Source organism: Danio aesculapii, chromosome 3, assembly GCF_903798145.1.
Source record: "Danio aesculapii chromosome 3, fDanAes4.1, whole genome shotgun sequence".
Lineage (NCBI taxonomy): Eukaryota > Metazoa > Chordata > Actinopteri > Cypriniformes > Danionidae > Danio > Danio aesculapii.
In genome coordinates, this window is record NC_079437.1 from 6,147,995 (window position 1) to 6,165,805 (window position 17,811).

General features: G+C 36.8%; 1 protein-coding gene across 1 annotated transcript in view; it reads right to left on the reverse strand.

The window, feature by feature from the left end:
- Window positions 1-1,144: 1,144 nt before the first annotated feature.
- The window catches only part of LOC130220809 (tumor necrosis factor receptor superfamily member 13C-like), a 21,223-nt gene continuing 4,556 nt past the window's right edge, over window positions 1,145-17,811 (reverse strand). The window contains exons 2-3 of the mRNA XM_056453054.1: window positions 14,647-14,823; window positions 1,145-1,520 (exon numbers count right to left, since the gene is read on the reverse strand). Of these exons, the coding sequence (XP_056309029.1) occupies window positions 1,279-1,520; window positions 14,647-14,823 (419 nt within the window). The 3' untranslated portion in view covers window positions 1,145-1,278. The remainder of the gene's footprint in view (window positions 1,521-14,646; window positions 14,824-17,811) is intronic.

Here is a 17,811-nt window from a genome sequence, read left to right on the forward strand (position 1 = left end):
GTGGCCTATTTGACCTGCTGGTGGCCAAATGGTTTGACTCAGATGGTTTGACAGATCAGTTTGACTGTACAAGGGAAATACCTTCACACTGCCGGAGCTAAATCATTTGCTGTCGGTACGCAGAGAGGTGATCTGCTCTCAGGCTGCAGGTGGGAGAGGCTGCTGTACGAGCACTGGGCCGCCTGGCAGTGCTCTGGGGCAGGGGAGGGGCCGTTGAGCTTGTTGAGAAGAGTTGGGACGGTACTGATAAAAATCTCCAGTAACACACAAAAAAGTAGCTAGATTTGTCGCTAGTCGCTTTTAAAAAAAAATTTGTCGCTAGGGGGGTCTGAAAAGTCGCTAAATCTAGTGACAAAGTCGCTAAATTGGCAACACTGCAGTGAACAGCTCCAGCGTGTAAGAGCCAATCGCAGCCCCTTCTGTTGAGCATGCGAGACCAATCAAAGAGGTGTAAGAAGGAACTTGCTTGACAAGGCTCAGAAAGCGAGCGGGATATTTATATTTGCTTATTTGCGATAAATGCTCAAGTTGTTTATAGGTACAGTTCATATATCTGACTGATATTAAAGGACAAAATTGTATTAGAAATAGTATATAAATATATGTATATATTTTATTACAAGAATTGCTATGAAAGAAATATCAAACTGTGTATGGAAAGCACCATTGTCAATGCACTGACATATTGAATTGAACCAAATCGATTGCATGTTAATCGCAACCGAACCGCGAGACCAGTGTAGGTTCACAGCTCTATTCTATAGTTAAATTGATTTGATAAAAAGTGCTTAGCATTTTCACGCTGGAAAGCACATTTTTATGCAGGAATGTAAGTGATTTGCTGATATGCTACAGCGGCTCCTTTAAATACGAGATCAATGTATCGAATTTTGACACTCTCGCCGCCGGAGCTGTGAAAGTAGACAGCGTTGCTGCCGGGGAGGCCAGAGCGAACTTTGACGCTCTCACCGCCTTTGGTGTGAACGCACAGTAACAGAATCCATATGTTAGTTTTGATGTCATGTCTACTTTACAGATGGAGGAGAGACTAGTGGTCGCCGTCTCAAGTTAGTCGGAGCTGCATGAATTCACAAATCGGTATGTCACAATAATATTATTACAATATCAGCAGTGCTCACGCACAATAAGCAGCTGATTAAGTGGTCGCCTAGCGACATAAAAAGCGCAGCGCATCAAAAAAGCCAGTGCCTCGCGTTCTCTTATCGAAAAATTGCATTCGGTGTGAAAATCAGCCCCTGAGTCTTTTGTTTCTCCTCCTCAGACTTCAACAGGATGTCCAGTTTTGGTGGTGACGAGGGCGGAGTCTCCTAATTCTGTGGCAGGGAGTGGTAACCCATGCTCCACCCATCCATTATACAGGTCCCGCCCAGTGCACAGGGTCCGCCCGCAGTGCTGCTCACTGATTGGCATTTCCTGTGTCAGGTTGCCCAGGTGTTGCCACGGCACTTCCTCTTCCTGTTCGACGGCTGTCTGGGTGTGGGGGGTTGCGTCCTTTTCACCTGCAGGACACAGAAATAATGATAGTCAAAACACTTATCACAGGAGAGTCTGTTCCCTTTGGCGACCATATTTATAATGCTGTGTTCCCACCAGACGTGGAAGAAGCGTCAAGCACGAGTGATTTACATGTTAAGTCAATGCAAAGGCGCGAATAGACATCTTACTGCCCGAAACAAGCGAATGGCGCCGCACGATTTGAGTGTTTTGAACGTTTGACATGCTTAATGTGTGTTTTTGATTCTGATTCAGTGGTTGCCTAGCGACATAAAAAGCGCAGCGCATCAAAAAAGGCAGTGCCTCGCATTCTCTTATCATAAAATTGCATTCGGTGTGAAAATCAGCCCCTGAGTCTTTTGTTTCTCCTCCTCAGACTTCAACAGGATGTCCAGATTTACATGTTAAGTCAATGCAAAGGCGCGAATAGACATCTTGCAGCCCGAAATAAGCGAATGGCGCCGCGCGATTTGAGTGTTTTGAACGTTTGACATGCTTAATGTGTGTTTTTGGTGAATCACTAGAGTTCGAAGCTCTGAACTTCAGTGGACATTCACGCTGCATTAACCAATCAGGAGCTTGCTCTTGTGGGGGCGTGATTATGACGTAGCACCGACAACAGTTGATCAAACTGGGCTTAGCTCAGTCAGAAGCACCGCAGAAAGCCTCTATCATCCAGCTTAAGTTTCTGGAGGAGTTTGAGCTCATAGAGCTAGTGGACTCAGACAGAGCCCCAAACCTATTAACGCTGTTTTCCAGCCTTCATAAAGCACATAAACACAGCTATTTTCTCAATGAAATCCATGTTAGCCATTTAGCAACAGAGCTACAGTCATTGGGCAGACAGAAGCCTGGCCCATGATGTGAATCAGCGTCTGTTCTGAAGTGATTTTAACACGGGAATGAAGCGAGTAAACTCAAATGTTTACATGGTTATTTACGCACGAATAGCGTACTTTATCCGTGCGTTCAGTGTCTGGTGTGAACACAGCATAACACCTCCAGCAGCCAAATCTAGCGTTCGAATTGATGAGGTAGTAAGGACAACAGGGGCGTACTTAACCAATAAGCGAGGTAAGCAGCCGCTTAGGGCCCCGGGTAATTAGGGGGCCCCTACCAAAGTCAAGAAGCCCATATTAATCATATAGCTCTATTATACATTGGCTATCATATGCTGTAAAATCTGTCTATAACCCTTAAGATTTTAACGTTATTACTTATTTTCAAAACCGGGGACCCCCTTGAATAATGGAACATTCCGTACTGCACATGTGCTTCAATTAAAAACAACCTAACGACTTTTCAGACACCCTTAGCGCCAAGTTTTCAAAAAATAAAGTGACTAGCGAATGTTTTAGCTGTTTAATCTCTTTTTTGATATTGAGATTTACTGTCAAATTGTTTGAGTTCTGAATTCCTAGGCTGCAGATATCCAGTTTGTAACAATACATTAATTTTTCAAGATGAATTCAACATCAAATTCAATACTCTAAACCTAAAAAGCAGATATTCAGATCGTTCACTTCAGATTCAGCAGAACGTAGGTCAAGAGTCATCAACAGGGAAGAGTAGACGATCACCGAAAAGTCAAACTAGCATTTTGGCCAATCACAGAGCTACGTGAGTTTACTGGTGTATGTGAGGCTCAGGAGGACACAATTCTTCTGCAAACTGACTATCGGGGGTCTGCTATTTCAGTAGTGTGTGTAATTAATATATACATGCTTCAGTGAGCCATATTCATATATTTAATTAAATTACATCTCATTGGTTAATCATATTTATTTCTGTTTTTGGTGTTTTTGAGGGATTAAGAGGTGATTCTGACCTATACTGTAACCTCTGATGGGTTATTTCAGGCCTTTTACACCTTACCAAAGTCTCATTTAAGGACTTTTCAAGCTCCTTCTAGGTGCATTTTCAAACTATTCCAGCATTTTACAACCGTGATAAATGACATATCTGCATGCCACACTTCTTCATCACATTATATAAGATGCTATTTGGTACAATATTCTATTGTACATCACAGCATATAGCGTAGTACTTTAAGGAAAATGTTAATGATGTCTTTGCCCAAGGCCCATTATCAGCACTGAAATGCGGCCTCTTTTAAATTCTCATCTAAGACGTCATATTTAACCTCACATTTATATTGATTTAAATGATCAGATTTTTCCATTTATTTAAAAATATTACATTATCTTGGCTAAAATGCATTGAAACCGAAATGTCCAGTAGGTGGCGCCAAATCTCTCTTGGTCACTTAATTGTTCACTCAGATTCGTTTGAATTGGCTCATTTATAAATGAATTAAGTGACTCACTATGAACGACTCGCTCAGAGAAATCATTTGTTAGGTGCTTAAAGCTTTGTTTCAAATGGTAACAACATAAGAGGCGTTAAAAATCTATATTGTTGTGAATAGACAGCAGGGGTGTCAAATCCACACTTGGTAAGGGCCGCTCTGAGTGTTGTGAATAAAGTCAGGGGCCGTACATACACATTTTTAAAAAATTATTTATTGTAGAAAATAAAAGTGTATTAACAACTGTATAACATCTCTTACACTTCATTAAACCACATTTACCAAAATAGCAAGGTTTCACATTTAATTTTAATTTGGGCCAAATTTGAGTCACAGCAGCTTTTATCTCTATCAAAACATGAAGGTCTCTAACCAACATAAGCATAAAACAGTACAGTAGGCTAGCATAGAACAGTAGTCTACTTTAAAAACCATTTCATATTCAGAAAAACTGATAATAAAACAAAAAGCCAACAACTGATATACCACACTGTAACGAGCAGCAGATGGCCTCTGATATTATATTATTAAACTTATTCTTTTAGCTTTACAAAGGCAACCTGATCATGAAATGATTCATGCCAACTGTCGATGCCTACAGCTCAACTTGTGGATTTCAGAGGAAATCAATTAGTGGGCTATTATGGATAAATGGTAGCTTATATAAAAAATAAATGGTAAGAAATTGTATTATTTCAATTACTTTGCTTCAAAGGACACTTGTAATATCTGAATAAATATTAGAAAAATATTCTGTTTCCCACCTTGGTTGAAATTGTCGATATTCTCTGTCCATTTTGCATTTTTAGCCGTTGGGCTAGTCCTAGTCCCAGAAATATTTCACCTTGTTTACATTAAGCGTAACGTTATACTAATGCAGGAGTCGGGAACCTTTATTCAGCAGAGAGCCATTTCAGATTTTTTTGGCCAGTGCATTTTTTTTAAAGAGATATATATATATATGTGTGTGTGTGTGTGTGTGTGTGTGTGTGTGTGTGTGTTTGTAGCATAATCTGATGGGTAGGATAAAATGTCAGGACACCAGAACCTGACGTTACTCAGCATTTACAGTAAAAAAAAAAAAAACACGAAACATCACTATTCAGTTAACCAACACCACTGACATTCACTTCACTACACTAAATATTTGACCTTTAAAATGTAAAACTCCAAACGATTGCTTAAACAAGTTTACTCCACTATAGGCTAGACTACGTCACAATGAAACTACCAACTCCATTTAATGCTGAAAACAAGTTAAACCAGTGTAATATATTATTATACCCCTCTCGTCATACTCATTTGTCATTTTATTACTGATGTCCTTGACCAGCAAATCAGAATAGTCCGCTGGCCAGCACTTTTGGTTTGGTTTTCAGAGCTGCTGCGAACTCCAGTAATAAACAGCGCAACGTGCAGGGTTGGACAGTTCCATTTCTGTGCGGAGGGGGACTTTAAATTTGATTGACACACTTACAATAGCTAAAGTGTTGTGTTAACCATCAACATTAAATTACATTCATATTCCGCCTTACATCCGTTACATGTTTTCAAAGCATTTTTTTTTCTTTGCTGCTATCTCCGTGATCTTTGACCAGGGGGAAGCTAAGCCTTCCCCAGCCTTACACACGCTCCGCCTATGCCTCTTGGTCATTCTAAGCTCTTTGTGCTTGTGTAGTAGCTCAAAAAAACTGTTTTAAAGGGGTCATAATGTAGTGAAATAAAAAAGATCAGTATTTAGTGTAATGTATCATGCGACCCTACTAGAGACGCAGCATTAGACAAGAAGATGACGTAAAAACACAATGTTGAACAAGAGTCTGGCATTTCTCCTGGTAAAAGCAGTGCATAACAGGGATTTATGATGTAGCAAACAAACCTGCACAGAGCCCCTCCCCTAAACACCTCCCACTCTGTGTAGATTGCTGATTGGCTGTTTTGACTTGTAGGCGGGACTTCCCTCACTAGAGCAGCCATATGTGGAGTGGTGCGCTTTTCACTACACATAGTAATGCTTTGTATTTGTATATCTGCAGTCTACTAATAACGCTAATGTGTGACTGCTGACAACAGGCTGTGGTCATTTAGCATAATTAGTGAGGGGAACCAATGTGTGAGTAACTTCTGCGGTGCTCTAATGAATCACAGTGGCTTTATGATTCGGGAAACACAACAGATCTGACAGCTGGTCTCGCTGATGTACATCTGAGGGGAACACGCCATTATTAGTGGCTGTTTAATAGTCAAATGGAAAATAACAGGTTATGAGACTCGCTTTTTAAACTGATAATCACATTTTACGTCTCTCTCTATTGTCTTTTATCCAGATTTGACATCTCTTCAGTCTCTTGTAATATTGATTTAAAATGTTTGAATAAAATGTAATAAAAATAAGGTAATGTAGGGCTGATGAACAGCAAGAGATGTTCACCTCTCTGACCTCCTGCTGGAGTGTGAAGCTGCGGGGTTAATTTTAGCACACAGGAGTGTTGCTGTTTTTTCCGCTGGTTTAGAGATGTGTGTGTGTGTGTGTGTGATGTAAACCACAGAGATGAGACACGGGGTCGTCCCTGAAGACCCTCTGGACCGCATCAGAGGAACAGAAACTTACAAGACACACGCGCACACACACACACACACACACTGTCACCTAAACACACATTTACATTCACTGTTTTTCCTTTTGACACAAGATTATTTTTTTACCCCATTGGCAGATTATTTGGCTTGTTTTAAGGAACAAATCTCTTCGTTTTGACATTATTTCTTAAGAGAAAGAGATAGATGGATGGATGGGTGGATAAATAGATAGACTTTACTGTCAGAGTAGTCTGACAATGTTCTTCTTTGATTATTTTAGCTAATATTATCAAGTTAGTATGATGAGCTGAATCATAGAGCTTTTCAAACCGCCGACCTACAATCTTGGAGCAGATTTTAATTGATTAGACCAGTGTTTCCCAACCCTGTTCCTGAAGGCACACCAACAGTACACATTTTCAACCTCTCCCTAATCAAACACACCTGAATCAACTCATCATAACATCAGAAGAGGAAGTCTCTTGAAGTTAATGGGTCAGAAAAGGAGACATCCAAATATGTACTGTTGGTGTGCCTCCAGGAACAGGGTTGGGAAACACTGGATCAGACAGCCTTGTTCACATCATCACAGACTAACTTAGACAGAGTTGCGCAATGCATAATACTCATTATTATTATTAGTCAACATTTAATAGCTATGAATGAATGTTTGAGCAAACTGTTTGACGCCACGAATGCAAATTGAAATGTAAATATTTGCTGTGTAAAAACGTGCAATTTGTTTCCTATTAAATATACATTTTAACGTTTAATTGACTACCTACAGAGCCCTGAACGGCTTAGCTCCCCAGTATTTGAGGGAGCTCCTGGTGTATTATAGCCTCTCACGTCCACTACGCTCAATTAATTCTGGACGATTGATTATTCCCAATAATATCAGCATCAACTGTAGGCGGTAGACCTTTCTCATATCTGGCACCTAAACTCTGGAACAGCACAGTTCGGGAAGCAGACACACTCTCTCAGTGTAAAACTAGATTAAAGACACATCTCTCTGCATTAGCATACACATAACACACAAATGCTGTTGAAATCCAAATCCTCTAAAGGATTGTTAGTCTGCATTATTTAAGGAAACCGGAGCCTGGAACACTTCCCATAAGACATTATAATTTGAACGGCATCTGCGCTTATGTTAGTCTTTTTTTTTATTATTCCGGAGGTCTCCATAATCTTGGACCAGGCCGTATCCTGAGCAGCTGCTGTGGTGGTCATGGAGGAGTGGAGAGCTTGAGACTGATTCCTATAAGACCCCAGTGACAGACGAATCAGATTAAAATGTCTGGATGAGCTGATCTGAGATCGCTGCATGTGTTGTGAAGGACAGATCTATTGATCCTCGAAATCATGATCAGCAATGCAACGAATGGCTGACGGCACAGCAGCGTAATGACATCATCTGATTAATATTCAATTATGCATGAATTGCATAACATTTATAGGAAACGGTTTGTTAAATATGACACGCAATAACTTTACACATTTGCTGTGGGCTGCAGGCTTTACACTTTCATCTGTCAAGAGTATTTAGCAATTTATTTAGTTTTACATTTAGAGCTGGTTTTCTTTATTAGTAGCCGGTTTCTTAATCGGTGTGAAGAATATCTGGCTGTTTAAATTAATGTTGCATTACAAAAGCAATTTGATATTGGTAAAGGTGTGTGCCTCTTTTGTGATGCTTAAAATCACCGTCATATTAACTGTCAAAACATGTTCATGACTGCAGAAATGTATAAAATAATAAGTGGCATATTGCGCATGTCTATTATCATACACAATAGTCTCAGGCTGCATTTACACTGCAGATCTTGATGGTCAATTCCAATTTTGTGACTGTATCCGATTTTTTGATGACCTGCTTACATCACCTTTTAAAAGTGACTCGTATCCAATCGTCTGCATTTACACAGCACATGGCAAAGGCGCAATGACCAGAAAAAAAAGAGCGGGCGCTGACTGACAGCTGATAATTAAAGACTGCTCTTTTCTCTATTCCTGTATGTAATCTGTTCGCAGCTTTTGACAAGCTGTTTTACTATAGTTTATGACAGAAAGGTTCTCATTTGTCCATCTTCTTTTGATATATAGGCTTATTTAAAGCTTTAGGCATCTTAATGTCATGTCCAAGGCGTGATTTATGGACGTGATGTATGCACTAGTTTTATATTAGTTTATATTGGTTATATGGCGGACATTTCGCTCTCTCGCTCTCGTTAACATGCTTAAATACCTGTGCTTTATGACAATATAAAAGCTGTTTAAGTCCTCGTGTATGAGATTTAAGGTTTGCGACTGCTGAAGTCTGTTCTGAAATGAAAGTGTCAGAGTTGACATCCTTCGGTTTTTAATGATGCGTGACTCCAGCCTGATCTCACGAGAAAACGTAAGTATTTTACGTTTTGTCAGTTTAGTGGCTAATTCGTACGAATTCGAAATTGTACGATTTTAAAAAGGAGGCGTGGCACCTAACCCCACCCCTAAACCCAACCGTCATTGGGGGATGAGCAAATCGTACTAAATTGTACGAATTAGATCGTACAAATTCATACGAATTAGCCACTAAATCAAAAAGTTACGAATTGCCATGAGATTGTGTTGGCGACTCGCATTGACAGGTGAAAATCCGATCTACCTGCTTACAATGCAGACAGGAGGGCACAGATCCAATTCATATTGGATAAATTTCCACATTTGAACAAGTCCTGAATCTGATTTGAGTAAATCGGAACTCATGCGATTTGTTTCTACATGGGCCTTATTCGATGTGTGCCACATGGGAGAAACTCGAAATTGAGTAACTTGAACAGTGCAGTGTAAATGCAGCCTAAAAGTCCATATCAATCTGAAAGTTCATATACATTTTCTCTTTGAACCACCAGGTGGCAGCCTTTGTACTTTTATTTCGGAGTGCAGATTGCATAAGTTTTATTAATATATTTTTTTAAATTTATATATATATATATATATATATATATATATATATATATATTTATTTATATAGTTTAAAAAAATTATATTTATTATTTTCCCAAGTGTATATAACTACTACTGTAAGAAAACTTTCAGTATTATCTGTGCTTGAACTGATCCGATCTAATCCTATTTATATGAAATGAGCCTGCTCCCGAGCAGGTTTGAGCTACCAGTACTGTTGCTATGACAACAACTCTCGGGTGAGTTTTGAAGAACTAATTGATCCTGGATCGTGTCAAATCGTCAGTAACCAAATCCAGATAACCTTGTAGTCCACCTGCGAAGAACGAACCCCAGGTGTTAAAAATTGGTAATAAAGTCCATATTTTTAACCTAAAAATCTCATAGGAAATTCTTTACAAATCTCACGGTTCGGATCACACTACGGTTATTGAGTCATGGATCGGACCATTTTTTGGATTAGCAAAAAAGGGAGGAGACAAATGTCATTTGCTTTCTATTTATACAAAAATATTACTGCAAAGACCATTAGTTTATAAAAACAGAACTTAGAAGCTGTAATTTTAATAAAAATAAAATCAAGAGAGAAGCAGCTGAAAAAGGGAAAATATTCAATCTGAAATATGATCTTTGCTGCTGTTGCTGATAATGCTAAATACAGAAATCTAACACTATATATCTAACATATAGTATTTATTTTCAATGAATGATTCAACAATTCACACATAAAACTTCATGTTTCATTATAGTGGATCAGTTTTGAAAACCGATTCAGTGACATATTTTTGATGGTTGTTTGTCGCCACCTGTTGGTTACACAATGTAATCGCTACAACATTCACTAGCGTCGAGTGCCATTAAACTGTGATTTTAATCTTTATCATAAATATCAGTGTTTATATCTGAACTATAAACGGTTCTCCCAGTACTTCTGCGTTATTTAAAGAGCCCCTATTATACAATAAAAATGGTCATGTTTTGGTTTTAAGGGTCTCCAACAACAGGCTGATATGCGTGCGAGGTCAAAAAGCACTTTCATTGTCTTTTAATATGCATTTATTTTTACATAATCATCCCAACAACTTTCCCAGTGATGGGTTGCAGCTGAAAGGGCATCCACTGCGTAAAACATGTGCTGGATAAGTTGGCGGTTCATTCCACTGTGCTGGCCACATATTAATAAAGGGACTAAGCCGAAAAGAAAATGAATGAATGAATACCCCAGTGACTCCCATATCAATTGTTCAGTGATTAATTTGTTCCCAACCCCTCTTTTGCGTGAGTCTAAGATGCGCTGATAGGACCGATGACAGCCTGTTGCGATTGGTCGACAGCGTTGAAAATGGCCACGATGGCTTATCATCATTATTGAAGTAGTCAGAGTGCAGAGTGTATGTGTGAACATACCTGCCAACACTCCTGTTTTTCCCGGGAGTCTCCCAAATTTCAGACCCATCACCCACCACCCTCCCGTTTTGTTATTTCTGCCGGAAAACTCCCGTGAATCTCTCTCGATCAAACGCAGATCTGAATTCAGCGCTTAGAAGGATCAATAAACATATACAAATCATTATCATCATTCATGATGCGCGGGTTTGAATAGAGATCACGATCTTATAATGATGAATTGTGCAGCTTTACACTGAATGCAATAATGCAGGCTAAACAAACCGTGACAGAAAACACCTTCAATTAATAACCTAAGAAAGCATTTAGGTAGGTCCCAGCACAACTTCTTCCTTCATCACTATAGCTTACAGGGAAGCTGAATGCTTTCATACTTTTATTGCCATTTTAGATCTCTTTTATTGACATTTTACAACTCTTTAGTGTCTTTTATTGACATTTTACATCTCTTTAATGTCTTTTATTGACATTTTACATCTCTTTAATGTCTTTCATTGACATTTTACATCTCTTTAATGTCTTTTATTGACATTTTACATCTCTTTAGTGTCTTTTATTGACATTTTAGATCTCTTCAGTGTCTTTTATTGACATTTTACATCTCTTTAATGTCTTTTATTGACATTTTACATCTCTTTAATGTCTTTTATTGACATTTTAGATCTCTTCAGTGTCTTTTATTGACATTTTACAACTCTTTAGTGTCTTTTATTGACATTTTAGATCTCTTCAGTGTCTTTTATTGACATTTTACATCTCTTTAATGTCTTTCATTGACATTTTACAACTGTTTAGTGTCTTTTATTGACATTTTAGATCTCTTCAGTGTCTTTTATTGACATTTTACAACTCTTTAATGTCTTTTATTGACATTTTACATCTCTTCAGTGTCTTTTATTGACATTTTACATCTCTTCAGTGTCTTTTATTGACATTTTACAACTCTTTAGTGTCTTTTATTGACATTTTACAACTCTTTAATGTCTTTTATTGACATTTTACATCTCTTCAGTGTCTTTTATTGACATTTTACATCTCTTCAGTGTCTTATTGACATTTTACAACTCTTTAGTGTCTTTTATTGACATTTTACATCTCTTCAGTGTCTTTTATTGACATTTTACATCTCTTCAGTGTCTTATATTGACATTTTACAACTCTTTAGTGTCTTTTATTGACATTTTACATCTCTTCAGTGTCTTTTATTGACATTTTACATCTCTTTAATGTCTTTCATTGACATTTTAGATCTCTTCAGTGTCTTTTATTGACATTTTACATCTCTTTAATGTCTTTCATTGACATTTTACATCTCTTTAATGTCTTTCATTGACATTTTACAACTGTTTAGTGTCTTTTATTGACATTTTACAACTCTTTAGTGTCTTTTATTGACATTTTACAACTCTTTAGTGTCTTTTATTGACATTTTACAACTCGTTAATGTCTTTTATTGACATTTTACATCTCTTCAGTGTCTTATTGAAATTTTACATCTCTTTAATGTCTTTTATTGACATTTTACATCTCTTTAATGTCTTTTATTGACATTTTACATCTCTTCAGTGTCTTATATTGACATTTTACATCTCTTTAATGTCTTTTATTGACATTTTACATCTCTTCAGTGTCTTATATTGACATTTTACATCTCTTTAATGTCTTTCATTGACATTTTAGATCTCTTCAGTGTCTTTTATTGACATTTTACATCTCTTCAGTGTCTTTTATTGACATTTTACATCTCTTTAATGTCTTTCATTGACATTTTACAACTGTTTAGTGTCTTTTATTGACATTTTACAACTCTTTAGTGTCTTTTATTGACATTTTACAACTCTTTAGTGTCTTTTATTGACATTTTACAACTCGTTAATGTCTTTTATTGACATTTTACATCTCTTCAGTGTCTTATTGAAATTTTACATCTCTTTAATGTCTTTTATTGACATTTTACATCTCTTTAATGTCTTTTATTGACATTTTACATCTCTTTAATGTCTTTTATTGACATTTTACAACTCTTTAATGTCTTTTATTGACATTTTACATCTCTTCAGTGTCTTTTATTGACATTTTACATCTCTTTAATGTCTTTTATTGACATTTTACATCTCTTTAATGTCTTTTATTGACATTTTACATCTCTTTAATGTCTTTTATTGACATTTTACAACTCTTTAGTGTCTTTTATTGACATTTTACATCTCTTTAATGTCTTTTATTGACATTTTACATCTCTTTAATGTCTTTTATTGACATTTTACATCTCTTCAGTGTCTTATATTGACATTTTACATCTCTTTAATGTCTTTTATTGACATTTTACATGTCTTTAATGTCTTTTATTGACATTTTACATCTCTTTAATGTCTTTCATTGACATTTTAGATCTCTTCAGTGTCTTTTATTGACATTTTACATCTCTTCAGTGTCTTTTATTGACATTTTACATCTCTTTAATGTCTTTCATTGACATTTTACAACTGTTTAGTGTCTTTTATTGACATTTTACAACTCTTTAGTGTCTTTTATTGACATTTTACAACTCTTTAGTGTCTTTCATTGACATTTTACAACTGTTTAGTGTCTTTTATTGACATTTTACAACTCTTTAGTGTCTTTTATTGACATTTTACAACTCTTTAGTGTCTTTTATTGACATTTTACAACTCTTTAATGTCTTTTATTGACATTTTACATCTCTTCAGTGTCTTATTGAAATTTTACATCTCTTTAATGTCTTTTATTGACATTTTACATCTCTTTAATGTCTTTTATTGACATTTTACAACTCTTTAATGTCTTTTATTGACATTTTACATCTCTTTAATGTCTTTTATTGACATTTTACAACTCTTTAGTGTCTTTTATTGACATTTTACATCTCTTCAGTGTCTTATATTGACATTTTACATCTCTTTAATGTCTTTTATTGACATTTTACATGTCTTTAATGTCTTTTATTGACATTTTACAACTCTTTAGTGTCTTTTATTGACATTTTACATCTCTTTAATGTCTTTTATTGACATTTTACATGTCTTTAATGTCTTTTATTGACATTTTACATCTCTTTAATGTCTTTTATTGACATTTTACATCTCTTTATAATCTTTTATTCACATTTTGCATCTTTTTATTGGGTTTGAATCGAGATCATGATCTTTTAATGTTTAATTGTGCAGCTTTACACTGAATGCTGCACAATCTCTATTCAAATGTCTATCTCTATTGTCACATGCGTTCCGAACCGTGGCTTGTGATCCATACGGATCACGGATGTACAGTGATATGTTCCACCGCTACTTTAAAGCATGGCAAAATGGAAGCAAATGTTTATATTTCAACACTGCTGTAAAAATAAGGGTGAATGAACATTAACTAGGCAATATTTAATAGCTCTAAATGAACATTTGAGGAAACTGCCACAATGCCTATACATTGAGATATAAAGATTTGCTTTAATTTTAATAAAAAAAGTACAAATCAGATGTGCTCCAACATTAGACACACTCAAATCAAGACTGAAAACACATCTGTTTAGCTGTGCCATTACTGAATGAGCACTGTGCTGCATCCCAAAGATCGCACTATTGTGTCTTTCTGTTCTTTTTCATTCTTTTATAACCTGTTTTAACCCATTTTAATCTCTTTTAATCACTTTTATTTGTTGTTTTTATTTATGTACAGCACTTTAAATTATTATTGTGTATGAAATGTGCTAGAGAAATAAACCTGCCTTGTCTTACCAAACGCAATTTGTTTAAATTCATTTGCCTTAGAAATATGGACTTAATTACCACTTTAATGCCTGTTACTTTTGACCCACCCTGTAGTCATCGTCGCAGTGAGATGTGCTCAGTAAGTCCTGATATTACCTGTGTTCTGTGAGGTCCTGTGGTGGCGTCTGTAGATGATGAACCAGAGCAGCAGCACCAGCACTGACCCGCTCAGCAGCAGCCCAACACAGATCCACACGCTGGGGCTGAAGACCAGCCAGGAGATGCCTGGAGCCCTGGAGCTCAACACCGGCTTCGGCAGCGGAGGAGGAGCCACTGAACACACACACACACACATGATGATGCATAATTAATTCACTCCTATATGGCTTAGTAGTGTAACGACATTGTCGTTTAAGTTCTGGCTACCCAGAATACTCTAAAAATGCTGGGTTGTATTGACCCAACACTGGGTCAAATATGGACAAACAAAACTTTTAAATTTAGATGAAAAAACTTGGCGACAAGGTGGCTCAGAGGTTAGCACTGTCGCCTCACAGCTGAAGGTGGCTGGTTTGAGTCCCGGCTGGATCCGTTGGCACTTCTGTGTGGAGTTTGCATGTTCTCCCCGTGTTGGCGTGGGTTTCCTCCGGGTGCTCCGGTTTCCCCCACAGTCCAAACACATGCACTATCGGGGAACTGATGAACTAAATTGGCTGTAGTGTATGAGTGTGTGAATGAGTGTGTACACTACGGGTGTTTCCCAGTACTGGGTTGCAGCTGGAAGGGCATCCGCTGTGTAAAGCATATGCTGGAATAGTTGGCAGTTCATTCCGCTGTGGTGACCTCTGATAAATAAATAAAGGAAAATTTATGAATAATTGAAAAAAACTTACCGCAATGATACTTTTGATTTTTAATGTAAAACTTTATTTTACCAGAAAAACCTCTATTTGTCCTGGATGAAAAAACAAACAAACAAACAAACAAACAAACAAACAAACAAACAACAACACTAAAATAAATCAGCACAGAATACAACTAAATGAATACACCATACTGTATATAAATAATTGAACCACCAAGACACATCCAGGCTGCAAATAAAACATGCTGTAATACTGTCAATAATTTTTATAAGACATAACACAATTATCTAATAAAAATCATAAGATTAGATTATAGTTTAAGCTAAAAATAAGATAAATTAAATGAAAATAAATTCACAGAGCAGGTCCCATACTGAAAACAAAGATTCATTGGATTAATTAAATAATTTTTATGGTAAGTGGTTGTAAAAAATGTATATGGGCTGAAAATAAGCAAACAATTGCAATTTAGTTCAGCAAAACTTAATTTGCTTGCTTAAAATCAGCACAGATAAATGGTTTGCAACAATTTAAACCATTTTTTTCAGTGTAGCATTGGCAGCTAAATATATGGTGAATGCAAATCCTGCAACAAAGATCTATATCTGCCTAAAGGAAGTAGCACTTCATCTGTATTAAGCGGCTTTGACCCAATCTACATTGTAAAAGTGCTACAGAAATAAAAATGAACTGAACAGAACTGGAGACTGAAGTTCCCAGTGAAGAGTATTCCATGCAAACAGAGCTGGATACACTCAAAAAATGACTTCTGTTGCTCGTTCAAACTACTTCAAACAACACAATTGTATATTAGACAGCAACTTAACTTTTGAAATCGTCACAAAAACTGCTTTCTTTCATCTGAGAAATATTGCTAAGTTACGAAGTATGCTATCCATCTCAGATGCAGAAAAGCTAGTCCATGCTTTTATGACTTCTAGACTGGACTACTGTAATGCACTGTTTGCTGGCTGCCCAGCATCCTCTATTAACAAGCTTCAGCTAGTACAAAATGCAGCTGCCAGAGTTCTTACCAGGTCTAGAAAATTTGATCACATCACCCCAATTTTATCCTCCTTACACTGGCTGCCTGTTAAGTTTCGTATTGAATTTAAAATATTGCTTCTTACATATAAAGCTTTAAATAATCTAGCTCCTGTTTATCTAACCAATCTTCTGTCTCGCTACAATCCAACTCGCTCTTTAAGATCTCAAAACTCAGGGCTTCTGGTAGTACCTAGAATAGCAAAGTCGAGTAAAGGAGGTCGAGCCTTCTCATTTATAGCTCCTAAACTCTGGAATAGCCTTCCTGATAAGGTCTGAGGCTCAGACACACTCTTGCAGTTCAACACTAGATTAAAGACCTATCTGTTTAGTAAAGCATACACTCAATGCATTCAATGGACACACTCATCCTTAATGCACCACACAATGTAATGTTTTATATGACTACTGTTTTCAATTACTGTATACACTTCATTTTTTGCATCTCGTTTATGTACACTATAAAAAGCAGCTACGGTAATTATTCTCTTTATTCTCTATTTCCACCTGGGGATACTCATCCCGAGGCCCCTAGAGACTCTGCAGCGCCACTGATGCAATCCGAGACCTGTAAAGAGATGATCCCAAGGTATCCATAATCCTGGACCAGGCCGTATCCCGACCTGATGCTGTGGTAGACTGCAGCTCCACACAGGAAGTTTGGCCAGAGGAGAAATGGTCGTGCTTAACAGAGCCTGATTTCTCTTGAGGATTTTTCCTTTCACTTCATCAATTGGTGAGGTTTGTTTCTTGCCACTGTCGCCACTGGCTTACTCGGATCGGGACTTGTAGAGCTGCGCATCGATGGATTTGCTCTTCAGTGTTTGGACTCTCAGCAGTGAAAATTAAACCACACTGAACTGAACTGAACTTAAACTCTGAAATCTGGACTAGAACTGTGTTAAGCTGCTTTGACACAATCTACATTGTGAAAAGCACTATATATAAATAAACATTAATTAAATTGAACAATTCTTAAGTGTGTTTTGGGACAACTTAATTGTTTTATGTTCAATCCACTTAAATATGTAAAACTAGTAAGGTAACTATCGATTTCTGTTGGGCCAACATGAAGGTGCACTGTAAAAAATATCTGTTAACGAACAGTTTCCTTATTTTGTGATTCACAAGTGTGTATTGTCAGTTGTGAATTGCATTATGGGATGTTGATCTCTGCTCTGTCCACTTCTAATGGTGAAAATTCAACTCTACAGTTTAACAAAGTGACTTTGACATTTTAGTCATTTGAAATAATAATATAATGTATAAGAAACATAGAGAAATACATCTGTATAATAGCAGACAATGTGCTGCAGTTTATTACAAGGTTTCTGAAGCGTGATATACAACAACCCAGACAATAATATTTTTGTTTATTTATTTATTTATCAGGATCCCCATTATCCACTAC